Below are 13369 nucleotides of genomic sequence, written 5' to 3' on the forward strand. Positions count from 1 at the left end.
TTTCAATTCAACCAATTTAGTTGATGTTACTATTACAGAAAATAATGATGTGCCCATCTACATAACTAATAATTTCCCCGTATAAACAAACCCTTCCACACCCATTTCGAGGCGGATTCGCAGTACGTGCATTCTATTGTAATGTTCTTATTTATTTCTTCCCTTTCATTAAAACATATAACTAACTACCCACTTTTTTTAATGACATAGTAGTCATTTTCCAGGTCAGTAATACTGACTTTCCCTTTCCTTGCCCACTGAGCTTGGATCCTTTGGGCAAAATAGTTAAAGCTAATTCTCTTTCCAAGCACTGTAACTATTAGAGACACCTTCCATTTCTCTCTGAGCTCCCGCTTCTCAGCTGAGGAGAGTCTAATCACCGGACAAAGAGGATCGTCTTGGACACCCTCCTCTTCATCAGAATCAGAGTACATATCATCAGACTCCCCCACCATCAACACTTCCTCCATACAAGGCTCCTCCTCGACCACCCCCATAACCGTATCTTTCCAAGAACTTTTCCCTACTTCGTTTATACTAACCCTAGATCTGGGGGAAACCGCGTTTCCCTACACCTGAGCACCACACTCAACACCAAAAGTACCCGCTCTATTAATATGGACCTGACCCGAGGTAGCCTGCCCCCCTACCGCCGCCCCAGCCTGCCCGGCACTGCCCGGCGCTGCCTGCACCTTGCCCAGCTTCATCGGCGCTCCACCCGGCGCCAGGCACCATCGGCGCTCCACCCGGCACCAGGCACACCCGGCGCCCAGCCTCGCCCCCTGCGATCGGAGGCGCCTTGCCCCCTGCGTCCAAAATAGGCGCCGATCCAGCCGCCCAGTCCTCCCGAGCACTCTCCCCTAGTCGCAGCGCCACATCCAGCGGCGCCTCCCTCGCCTCCCACACGTCCCCTTGATCAAGTAAGAACTTCATTTTTAATCTATTATGTGAATTATGTAATAATATTCTAAGGCGCGTGCAACATATCTTCCGCATGCAGCTTACTTTTTTTTATATAGATTAATTGATTACATTTTATGCAAGTTCAGGAACTAACTGAACATTTTAGGCAAGTTGAGGGAATTGTTGGAACACTTTATGCAAGTTAAAGAAGCTATTAGAATACTTTGAAATTTTAGAAGGCCAATCAAAATTTTTTGACAAATTGAAAGTTTATTTACCTATTATCAATCGTTTAATTAACTTAACTTTGACCCGATTACTTTTAACGGATTGTTGTGTAGATAAGGCTTTTGTAATGCTCATGTTGTAAGTCTGTTACTATTGATATTTCTATTTGGCAAATTAAAGTTAGACTTAATTAATAATAATCTCAACTCATGTCTTTTTTTTAAATGGATACTGAAATTTATTGAGGATAATCAGAATAGCGAGCAGTACAAGCAAAAGTAGGGGGAACAGAATTCCATTCCCCACGATCACACTCCGAACTAACAACCCTTGCAAAGCAATGAGTTACATAATTCACTGATCGCCGAATAAAAGTAACTAAGGGAGTCTTTAGGTCCTTCAAGAGAGATTGACAGTCGCCAATAATGTGCTCTAGTGTCGAACTGCCACTAGTTCTCATTGAAGTGCATACACTAGTATTTGTGAGTCCGATTCGAGCTCCAGATTCTCCCAGTCATTTGACTTTAACCAACTCAGGGCTTCCCTAAAGAACAAGGCTTCGATAAGTAGAAGTTCTAGTGGACAGCGAAGGATACCATTAGCAGCTACCACAAAAATGCCTCTCACATCCCGAATGATGAATCCGTATCCTTCGATACCCAATTCCCTGAACAACGCGCCATCCACATTTACCTTATACTGATTCGCCTGAGGGGGAGATCACCGATCCGCCCCAATCTGCTGATGAGAGTGTCGTTGATGGATACAGTCACGAGCTATCTGCCACTGAAATAAAAACGCAGCAGCTTTACTAAACGTTATGCCAATATGGACACTAACACCATTCCATAAAGCCTCATTTCGATCCATCCATACTGTGCAGCAGACCATCACTGCCTGCTCTATAATCATTGCAGGTTTCAACGCTACAACACATGCCCAGAAGTCCAAGAACGATGAGACCCGCACATTGATATCTCCGAGGGTCGAAAAATTCCAGACAGACCGAACCGTCCTGTAGGAAGTTAGCACATGAAATAATGACTCCTCCTAAACCTGACAACGAGTGCACTATTGATCAATCGATGTATACCGTCTATAAAGATTAGCAAGGGTCGGTAAGCAGCCTAACAAAGCCCTCCAAAACAGATTTCAAACCTTTAGAGGAACCTGAAGGTTCCATACTAACTTCCAATCCACCCTAAAAATCCTATGAAGCGGGTCTGCCATAGCCTCCGTCAACTTCAGGTACGTGCTCTTGACTGAAAAACGTCCTGAGAAAGTCCACTTCCAACCCCACGAGCCATTTACTTGTCGAATTCTAAACTGAACTCACGAAATCAGATCAAAATCTCAATCCGTGAACAAACCCCGTAATAACTCCCAGTCCCAATCCCACGCTTCAGGCGCTCTGAGATCCGCCACCAGCTCACAGTCCACCCCATCAACTGAGAGCTCGCCACATATGGATCCTCGTTCGGGAGCCAAGGCTCATCCCAGTTATCCTTATACCATCTCCGATTACCCTTCTTGCACCAGTAGATATGATATGTTTTGTGGCCATTATACTTCTCCATATGAAGCTTGGATTGTTACCCACCTCAGGGTTTAGGAAAGAAGTATCAGGATAGTAACGAACTTTGTAGACCCTTGCAGCTAGTGACTCGAGATTAGAGAGTAGGCGCCATCCCTATTTAACAAGTAGAGCTAAATGAAACTGATGCATTCGTCGGAACCACATACCGCCTTCCTCTTTCGGAATACAAATTTTATCCCAAGATTTCCAGTGCAAACCAGCACCATTCTGTCCTATAGAACCTCACCAGAAGGAGTTCATCATCTTCTCCAAATCAGAACAAATAATCTCAGATAATAGAAACAGACTCATGGCATAAGATGGCATAATTTGGATGACAATTTTCAGTAAAATTTCCTTATCCGCTCGAGAAAGGAATTTGGCCTTCCAGCTATTCAGACGAGCCCGAATTCTATCTCTAACATACCGAAACACTACCTCAAGTCTATTATTCAGACCTAAATTTAAAAAATAAATATTATATGCTAACAAATGAAAAAAAAAAAAATCAGATTCCAAACTATATAAAGAATTTATTAGATGCACATAATTTTTTTAATGGATTGGAGTATTTTGCGAGAGAGGCGTGATGATATTCGATATAGAAGGATTTCGAAGACAATGAAAATCGACACGCTTCAATTCGTAAATCTACATATTATTTTCTTGATATAACTTTTATTTGATTTTGTATTGTTATTGTAATTGTTGCTTTGCTTGAAACTTTTTTTTATGTTCAATTGTTGATCTTTGTATTGACCAAGTATATTTTTTCTAACTTTTTCTTAGAAAGAAAAACTTATGATAATTATTATTCATTTAAAAGTCAATATAATTAATAAAATTTAATTAAAAGAACACTTCAATAAATAAATTTGAGGTTTTTAAATATTTTTAATTTAAAAATAAAAAATAATATTTAATTTATGTGTATTTATATATACATAATAAGTTAATTTTTCTGTTTCATTTCTAGCTTTTTTTTTTTTTTTTTTTTAGTTGAGAGAGATTTGATAGTTTCTTCTTTTATTTATAGTTTTTTTTTTATAAAGTACCAAAATAGATTTATGGGTTTTGGAGAAGTATAATTTAGGCTCAACGTACAAAATAACACTAGTATGCGTTTAACGTTTAAAAAATAGTACCAATTTAGGACTTGATAACGAAACTAACACGTAATTCATATTACTCCATTAAATTCTGATTTCTCTCTCCACATATAATTGACAGAACTTAACAGAATAATATGAATAACGTGTCACGTTTCGTTATCGAGGCCTAAATTGGTACCCTTTTTTAAATGTTAAGTCCATATTGGTGTTATTTTATATGTGAAGCCTAAATTGATACTTCCCCAAAGACCATAGGCCTATTTTGATACCATATCCTTTTTTTTCTCCTTTTATGGGTGGTTGTCGACTGTCTCTTTATATGAGCGTTATCATGTTTTCCTACGTAGAAAACATGAGAATATTATCTGTCATCATATAGATCTGGATCATTGAAAGATCACGAAGTCATTCCTTAAGAAAAAGACTACGAAATCAATTATGGATGAAGTGTGTTTCTCCTTGTTGCGTCAAAAACAGTTTCAAATACTGTCTACTATTGTTTTATCAATATCTATGATATTGAAGATACAGATTGAAACTTTTTTATACTTCTGGATTGTAATTTTTTAATTACTTATGTCGATATGTAAAGAAACAATTTTTTTTTTTTTCTAAAAAAAAATCTTATTTTCCGATTTGGTTTCGGTATTGTTTAGTTGAAACTAGGAAAATTTGCATATAAATTCATGTTTAAAAAACTATCTACAATTATGTCAAGTAATGATTTTGAATTATATCAAACTAGTAAAATCATGGTGCGTTTGTTATTCTCGTGGGATAGAGATAAAGATAAAGGTTGAGATAGAGATAAAGATAAATGGTTGAGATAAAGATAAAAATATGATAGTCGATAATTATTATTCAATGTTTGGTATGTGGGATAGAGATAAAGATAAAATAATACATTTTACTATTTTAACCTTATTTAAACTACATAACATTAATTTAAGGGATAAGATGAACTTTTTTATCCTATTAAAATCGCAAGAGTTTATCTCACCTCCTTATACCACCCGCTATTGGGTATAAGATTTGAGGGATAAGACTCATATCCATCTCTTATCTTTCTAACTTATCTCTAAAACAAACATGTGATAGCTGTTTTTTTTTATCCCTATCCCCATGTCTTTATCCACTCTAACAAACACCCCGTAAGTACTTTTAATATATTTTAAGGATTATAATTTATAAATTAGGAGTCTAGAATACATTTTTTAGGGTTTATGATTCATTAATTGGAGTCTAGAATTTTTAAATTATGGTAAAATTATAATATATAGAAAATAATAATATATTACAATATAAATTTAGTAATATGATTTAATTATAATTTTATATTTAATTATGATATTCATGTATTTGATCCTTGAAATTAAAAGGTTAATTATGAATTTACCCTATACTGCACAAGACTACCAAAAGCCCAATGGGCCAATTGACGAGCCCAAGATCTAATCGGACAAGATTGAAGAAGCCGAAAAGCTCAATGCTCGAATCGAAGCCTATCCAGATATGAGCAAGCATATTTCTCTACCGAATGAAGCATTTCAATTGAAATGCAATTGCAAATGCTAACTACCCTATCTGCCATGTCCTTAGTGAGAGTAAGAGCTTCATGGGATACCCAGTTTCGAATTCCATACAATCCTAATGCTCCTCGAAAACCCAAGAAAACCCCCATTTCTCAACCATCCACATTTACTCCTCCTCCTTCACCTTCCTCATCATCTCTCACTTTAACTCCTCAATCAGTTTCAGACCTTCTCAAGCGCAATACTATTGCTCAAGGTAACCATATTCACGTTGGATGAGGTTTGAGTTTTCTGGCTAATTGTAATAGCAGTTAAAATGGCAATTTGAATCCACAATGTGAAATGAGCTTTTACTTGCTGAACTACTTTCTGAATTGATTTAAACTTTGGATTCGTTAGAATTTTGGAATGAATTTGTCTGATTTGTCGTTTTTACTTGGGAATTTTATAGGGGTTTTGACGAAATTGGATGAGACATATTTGGGATATGATACATGGATGCCAAGACCACCAAAAGTGGAGAAGCCTCGATCAGTTTTTAATGCAGCAGCTTTAGCATATATTGGAGATAGCATATTTGAGGTGAGTCATGAAATTCTTCTTGGTAGCTAAGCTAAGCTCAGCATAAGCTTGTGTTGTATTGTATCTATAGGCAATTCATGCCCATGTAACCATGTTGTAGGCACTGCACTAGGCAGCACTTACATGCCTTCCTTTTTTATTCCAGAAAGGGCAATTTGTTTCTCCGGTCAGCTATGTTGCACGGAAACTGAAACAAAAACAACCACCAAGAAATGTTATTTCTAGAAAAAACATAGCTAGGACACGAAAATGAAACTGAAATGGAAAGGGACATGAAAAGCCGAAACGCCAGTGAACAATGGTTCTGTGCATCCTAGCCGGTCAGCAATCCTGATAAGAAGATGATGTATTAACAAAAAGTTTCAGCATTATTTCTGATTGCTGCAAAAAATAAGGAAGTCATGTTTATGTTTTTTGGTAAGTATTGATTAATTGGTTTGAGGTTGATCGAGCACCTTCTAGGTGGCCCTTCTCTCAATTAAAGTTTTTTTGCATTCAACAAAAATCGAACTTGAGACCTGATTTAAGTGGCTAGAGGCCCTTGCTACTATAGCCAACTCAGGCCTACCTTAATTGGTAGTTTAAGGTAAAATTAATGACTTAATCCAGGCAAAATTTAATCTTTATGTAGAAGGCCTTCTTTAGGAACATGTTCAACTTATAACTTGGAAGTTTCATTTATGAGACAAGTTAGAAAATATGTTTGTGTCTCGAAGCATCATTTTACTTTTCAGAAATGGTTCTGCTTCTTTGTATACCTTACATCTATTTTTGGTGCATTATGTAGCTATATGCTCGCAGACATTTTTTGTTTCCTCCACTGAGTATTGAGGAATACAACAGTCGTGTAATGGCAGTAGTACGGTCTGAAGCACAGGTACATATTTTTCTTTCGAATTCGTCTCTTCGCAATTACTTCTGGTGGTTATTGTTTGATTATACTCAGGATGCCATCTATTTGTTCCCAATTCTGTAAATTGTAATAGTTAGCATACGCTTTTTCTTTATTTTTGACAATCCATAATTATTCAGCAGTATTTTCTATGACAAACTTCTACTTATTCTCCCGTCTATAACTTGGAATTCAAAGTTTCTGTCTGTTGCATGCGTGATTTGATGAGTTGAAGGGCAGAGAATCATATTCTCTAGGATGCATCGCACCTAACCGCCTTATGGCAGGGGGAGACTGTTCATCTGCCTGCCATATAGGCGGATGGGGGGCGGGGAACCTATGCACCACACTTCAGCAGACAAGATCAGAATTTTCTGACCTCGCGCCTTTGTAATTGGCGGAGGTAATTCGTCCGCCAATGTGACTAGCAGGGTGAATTAAATTCACCCAAACCTGAAAATAAGTTGAAAACTACCATCATCGTGTAAATAAGTTGGAAAACTATCCAAAATGTGTCATTTTTCCCCTTTGAAGTACTTCTTGGGATGAGTTAGGGTCTTATTTTCATGGTATAAGAGCCTTATATTTCAATGGTGGGTCACTCGTGTGTATTTGATTCACACTCCCAAGTAGCTCTGGGTGTGAATGGAATATGTTAAGGGTCTCACATTGGTTGATTAGGGAATCATATGGCTCCTTATATGTGAGACAATTCTCCTCCCCCTTTTAGATACCTTTTGGAGTGAGTTAGACATTTATTTACAACTTGCAATGCAAGGGTGAAATTGTTACTCTCTCTAGAGCTTGATCATGTGATTGGCCATAAATAATCTTGTATCTGAGGCTACTTTAAATCAGTATAACTAGGACCTCTTATTATAATGTAACTATGAATCTTTTCTCCCTTTTCCACATTGTCTTTGATATTAATTTCACTTTTTTTTGGGTAAAGTGCTGCTAGAGAAGATAGAAAATTGCTTTGATTACACATCTTACTAAATTTTACTGTTGCTTCTTTCTTTCACTATTCCCCTACACCTAATGAGGTGCTAGAGGTCTTCTCCCTTTGACATTTTTTGATTCAAGTTTGTACTTGTAAGTTCTTATCTTGTGCTTTTGCACATTCTGATATCTTCTTTGCTGCTATCAGGATGCGTTGCTCCGAAAACTTCTTAGTGATGATTTCCTGTCAGAAAAAGAAAGGTTGGTGAAAGCATAAACTTTTCTTGCCTTTTTGTCATATTTAATCACTTGCATCATGTATGGTAGACCATAATGAGCTTTGCAATGGAGTGGTCATGCCATTGTTGTTCTTGTCAAATGTAAACTTAGGAGAAAATGATGAAAAGCTCTTAATTCTTACTAATGAGCAGAAAACAATATATATACAAAAACATGTGAAGAAGAAAAATAAGCATGAGCATGTGTTTCTTGTGTTGCCTATTGCCACATCAACATAACAAACATAACAAGCTTTCCCGCCTTATTGAGCTACTTAATATCCATCACATGAGTTGCTATATACTTCAATACTCCTCCCTCAAGCCGGAGATGTAACAAACAAAAAACCCAACTTGCACATAACAGGATTCATTTGAGAACTAGAAGGAAGTGATCTGGTGAAGAAATATGCAAACTATTCTTGAGATGGAACACAGGGTGTACCAATGAAACCTGAAACATAATCCTCTCTAACCACATGACAATCAATGTAGTTGTGTTTAGTTTTCTCATGAAAAATCAGATTAGCAGTTACATAAATGGTTGCTTGATTATCACAATACACCGAAATCGGTAAATGCACTGCAACATGGAACTCTCCAAGCAAATAACTGAGCCATTTGAGTTAACACACAGTGGTTGCCGTAGCTCTGTACTCTCCTTCAGCAGAGGAGTAGCTAACTATGGTTTGTTGCTTGGATTTCCAAGATATAAGAGATTTTCCCAATAAGATGCAATAACCAGTAACAGGCCTTTGTGTCCTTTTTCATCCGTCTCTATCAAAATCTGATACGGATCGTTTCGGGACGTGTTAGTTTTAATCGTAAACTAACAAAGATGTTCTTCTCTAACTAAACTAGAAGGAGTGAATCCCGGGTTTCATGGACTAAATCCATAGGAATAATGAAATCCCCATTGTTGAAGGTGAAAACCTTAACAAACTTCACAAGGAAGAAGATATAATATTGATTGATAAAAAGTTAAGGAATTACAATGAAAGAGATGAATTTATATCATCTAAAACCTAATTGCTAAATTACAATAAAGGGTAAAGCACACAACTAATTAAAATACCAAGATAAGGGTAAATTGGGTTAAATATAAAGGGGTGGCATGGATGGTAAATAGGGAGTGGCATGGGTTGTAAATAAGGAGTGGCAGGATTGTAATTAAGTAGGAAGCTGGAGTAAGGAGCAAGTTCCTTAAAATGAAGGTACGCGGAGCTTGCCTAATTCTACGCGGAGCGTAGATTGGCTGCTGAACTTTTCTCCGGATCAAACCTTCCTCCACGCGGAGCGTGCCCGAGCTGATGGTGTGTTGTGTGGCACTGTTTTGGACCTCTTTACTCGCTTGTTGCTCGTGCTTGGTTCTTCCTCCGACTTCCTTCATACGGGCCCGATCCCAGAGGGAGATGCCCCGCATCAAAATAATAGTAGCTGGTAAGCTGAAAATCATTCACTGATGAATAAAAAAGACCAACGACAGCAGTCCCTTTCAAGTATTTGAGCATCTGAATAGCCACATCCATATGTAACTCAGTAGGGGGCAGTCATAAATTGACTGAGTTGTTGAGCAATGAACGAGATCTCAGGCTTGGTGAAGCCTGGATACAACAACCATTCGATAATTCTTCTGTATCTGTACATAAAGAAGATGCTGAATCCCATTGTACTCCACTAGGTTTAGGACTAGTAACAGCATTGGCTTGTAGTAAACCAACATCTGTAGTCATCTCAGATATGTATTTGTGTTGAGAAATGAGAATCCTAGAAGATCTTGCAATTTCAGTGGCATATCATGTCCTAAGTATTTAATGGTAAATGCCATATCCAATTCAACCTTTGCTTCAGTTATTAAAGCTTTTCAAGAACCAGTTATAAGTGCTTCATCTACATTCATGTCAATTGCAAGAAAATCACCTTCAATTTGTTTGGTAAACAAGCAGTAGTCATGGTAATACTTTTTGAATCCCATAGCCACAAATTTGCCTGTGAATTTCTTATACCACTGCTTGCCAGCCTGCTCCGAACCATACAAGGACTTTGACAACTTACAAACTTGTCCTTTTTATGCTTTGTTATACCCAGCAGGAGGCTCTAAATATATCTCTTCATCTACATATCCATGCAACATGCAAGTAAACATTATTAATATCTACTTGATGAATTGGCCAATGTCTGGCAGTTGCAATGGCAAGAAAAACTTTACTTAAGCTCCTTAATTTTGGCTATATTGGCCAGCAAAGCATGATGATTAGCAGAGAAAACCAAAATGACCACTGGTTGTATCAATCATGGTAGTTTGAGCATTGTTAATCCGGCATCCAACTAGGAGTTTTCTTGAGTCTGGTAAATTGCCTTAGAGTAGGAGGTGGTGGAGCTAGAACAGATTCAATGGTGCAGATTCTCTGCATTCCGAATCATTATTGCCAAACATAATGGAAGGAGAAACAAAATCATGTGATGCAGGAGACTGCATTGCCGAGATATTTGGTAGAACAGAAGCAGATGAATCAAATAGAGGTTGAGTAGTGCCTATGGGATGACGCAGATGCTGCTTGGTAGTAGCAACTGATTGAGCAACATTGCTGCCAACTGGCTGCACATAATCTGTCAAATCTTCAAAAGTAGGAAGCCAACTGCTAGAACCTTCAGAAGTAGGATTCTGATCAGTAAAAGGGAACTTAGTTTCATAAAGCTCAACATCCCTGGATACACAAATTCTATTTGTATCAAGATTATAGACCTTGTGCCCTTTTTGGCTTGGAGAGAAACCTAAATACACAGATTCCTGTGATATGGTTTCAAACTTAGTCTTTTGAGATTTGGTATTTGCAATATAGCATAAACACTCGAAAGCCTTAAAACATTGGTAATCCGGTGATTATATTAAAAGAGAATACGGGCTTTGCCAATTAAAAACTGAATAGGTGTCTGAGCTTGATATAGCAGTGCCCATGCTGTTTCTATAACATTTTGTTGTGGTGTGTGAACACAAGATCTGTTATGAAGAATACCATGATGATGTAGCACTTGTTGAGTATCCTTGCTAAGAAGTTCAATGCATTCTCTGTCCTTATCCTCTAAACAACTGAGTGAGATTGAATTGACACCATTTTGATAGAAGTATCAAGCAAAACAGAAACTTGAGTGTTTGAAGCGAACAACAAAGTCAACGTTATTCGAGGAAAATCATCTACAATTGTCAAAATGTATCTGGCCTAATTTTATGTTGGTTGCTTATATGGCCCCCAAACGTCAATATGGAGTAAATCAAATGGCTTCTGGTCTTTATTACACTGCTGGGAAAAGGTTTTCTAGCTTTTTCAGCTCTATGACAAACTTCACAGTCATTTGACATTTGCAATTGTGGAAAAGCAAAATGCTTAGCTAAGGTAACATGAGATACATGAGCTAACATACCACAAGCTAGCATTAACATGTTTTGTATTGTTGACACTGTTTACAAACAAAGCAGACCCTTAGTAATGCTGCTTCAAAATCTATGGATTGAGATTGTACAATCCTTGTTGAAACAACCCTACTGTAGTAAGCTTGCTAGAATCCTGTGTCCTGCAGTAGACATCAATTAACTTGAATTGAAATTGTATCACAACCTTATTGTCTCAGAGCAACTTACCCACTGACAAGATTGAAATGAAATTCGGGTACACACAACGTATCTTTCAGCTGCAATGCCTCACTAAGATGAACCAAACAAAATGTTAATTTGTTGTGTATTTCCATCAGGAATGTTGACCAATTTTGAAGTAGATAAAATTTTGGAGTTATTCAATAAGCTCAAATCGTTACACATGTGCACAGGAGCTCCTGTATTTACTATCTATTTAGTATCTAAATGTGAAAATAAACACTGAGTTTTTGAGTTGGAACCCTTACCACAACCAGCAAATTTTGTAAATTCTGATCCAGAGTTGTTGCCATCAAACACATTCTTTCCTTTTAGTAATCTTTAATCCTCTGTGTACCAACTTCAGAGTTCTGCCTTTTAACAATTGATCCAAATTTTCAAAATTCTTGTAAACTGGCTGCTTAATCTGTACCGATTATACACAATTACAGTTTGCCTGAACTCTTGATCAATGGCATTTTATAATTTTCAATGCAGAGAAATTCTACGTTGGGGAAAGAATAGTGGTTCAGCAAAAACACGGACAAAAAAGCGTGTCGGGACAGCACTTTATAATAGAGCATCTTCTCTGGAAACACTGGTCAGTGCTCATCTATGTTGTGGTTTCCATAATAATATATACTTTTTGTGTTTCCATACACAGTTTAGATAATTTTTGGGATTTTCTTTTTGCATATATATGTGATAAGAAAAACAACCCTTTCCTTGGGAATTCATGGATATTCATCTACCATTCCTACGTCCCTCCTTTGGAAAAAATGCCTCGGAGAGGAACTTGGATTGCATATATGCATCTTTCTGACTGTTGAAAAGAGTTTTAGGAAACTTACTTCGTCGTGTAGAGATCTTTTCATTCCTGTATTCTCACATGATTGCAATACTCTTTGTAGATTGGTCACTTGTACCTTACTAATGCAAATCGTTTGGAAGAGCTAATGCTACATTTGGGATTCTCGACTGGTTCATCTACGCAAGTGATTCTGGAGGAAGCTGATAGTAACTTGGCAACAAACTAGAGTGGAGATTATAATTTTGTAAAACTAGAATCTTATGGAGCACCTAACCAGCCTACCCTTAGAAACTATCATATTATGTCACAAGGTAAATATGTAGACTCGATTTAGCCGTTGTGGACGACCATGTTATGAGCTCAAATTTCCGGTTCTAGAGATCCTAGCCTATAGAACTATTGTCCATGGTTCATATGGTGCTTGCCTCCTCTGATGATAGCAGACCTATTGAAACAGGACTGGAGCCTCTCTTGCAAGTAGGCGATAGTGACGGTGCCTTTCTAAGAGAGGGAGATGCATCAAAATGCTATAAGTTAGATTTGCCTTGGCGACATGTTCGTAGATACTAGTCATAAACATGAGGAATCTGAGATCTGTTAGTGACTCTAGATAAATTCTTTTTTGGTTTCGTTTTCTAATGTATTTTCTTGCTTTGGATGTGTCTTGTTGATCTCTCTTATACCTGTATTCACATGAAGCTTTTGTACCATAGCAGCAGCAGCATCTTCCTAACTGAGTGTTGGATCTATCCCAGTCTATTATGCATTATATCAGTCAAAGAAGTTCTTTTAGACTGAAAGAACCACAATTTTTGATACTTAATCCATTTCTCAATCCTTTCCATAGAAATCAGTGTTGACTGGGTTGAATTTGGACAGAAA

General features: G+C 37.3%; 1 protein-coding gene across 1 annotated transcript; it reads left to right on the forward strand.

The window, feature by feature from the left end:
- The first annotated feature begins 5336 nt into the window (after positions 1-5336).
- Positions 5337-13152, forward strand: LOC136221614 (uncharacterized). Its single transcript, XM_066009000.1, has 6 exons — positions 5337-5607; positions 5803-5933; positions 6721-6810; positions 7976-8028; positions 12175-12277; positions 12588-13152. The coding sequence occupies exons 1-6, from the start codon at positions 5376-5378 to the stop codon at positions 12711-12713; spliced, it is 735 nt and encodes a 244-aa protein (XP_065865072.1). The 5' UTR covers positions 5337-5375; the 3' UTR covers positions 12714-13152.
- The last annotated feature ends 217 nt before the right edge of the window (positions 13153-13369 follow it).

This window comes from Euphorbia lathyris, chromosome 3 (assembly GCF_963576675.1).
Source record: "Euphorbia lathyris chromosome 3, ddEupLath1.1, whole genome shotgun sequence".
Classification (NCBI taxonomy): domain Eukaryota; kingdom Viridiplantae; phylum Streptophyta; class Magnoliopsida; order Malpighiales; family Euphorbiaceae; genus Euphorbia; species Euphorbia lathyris.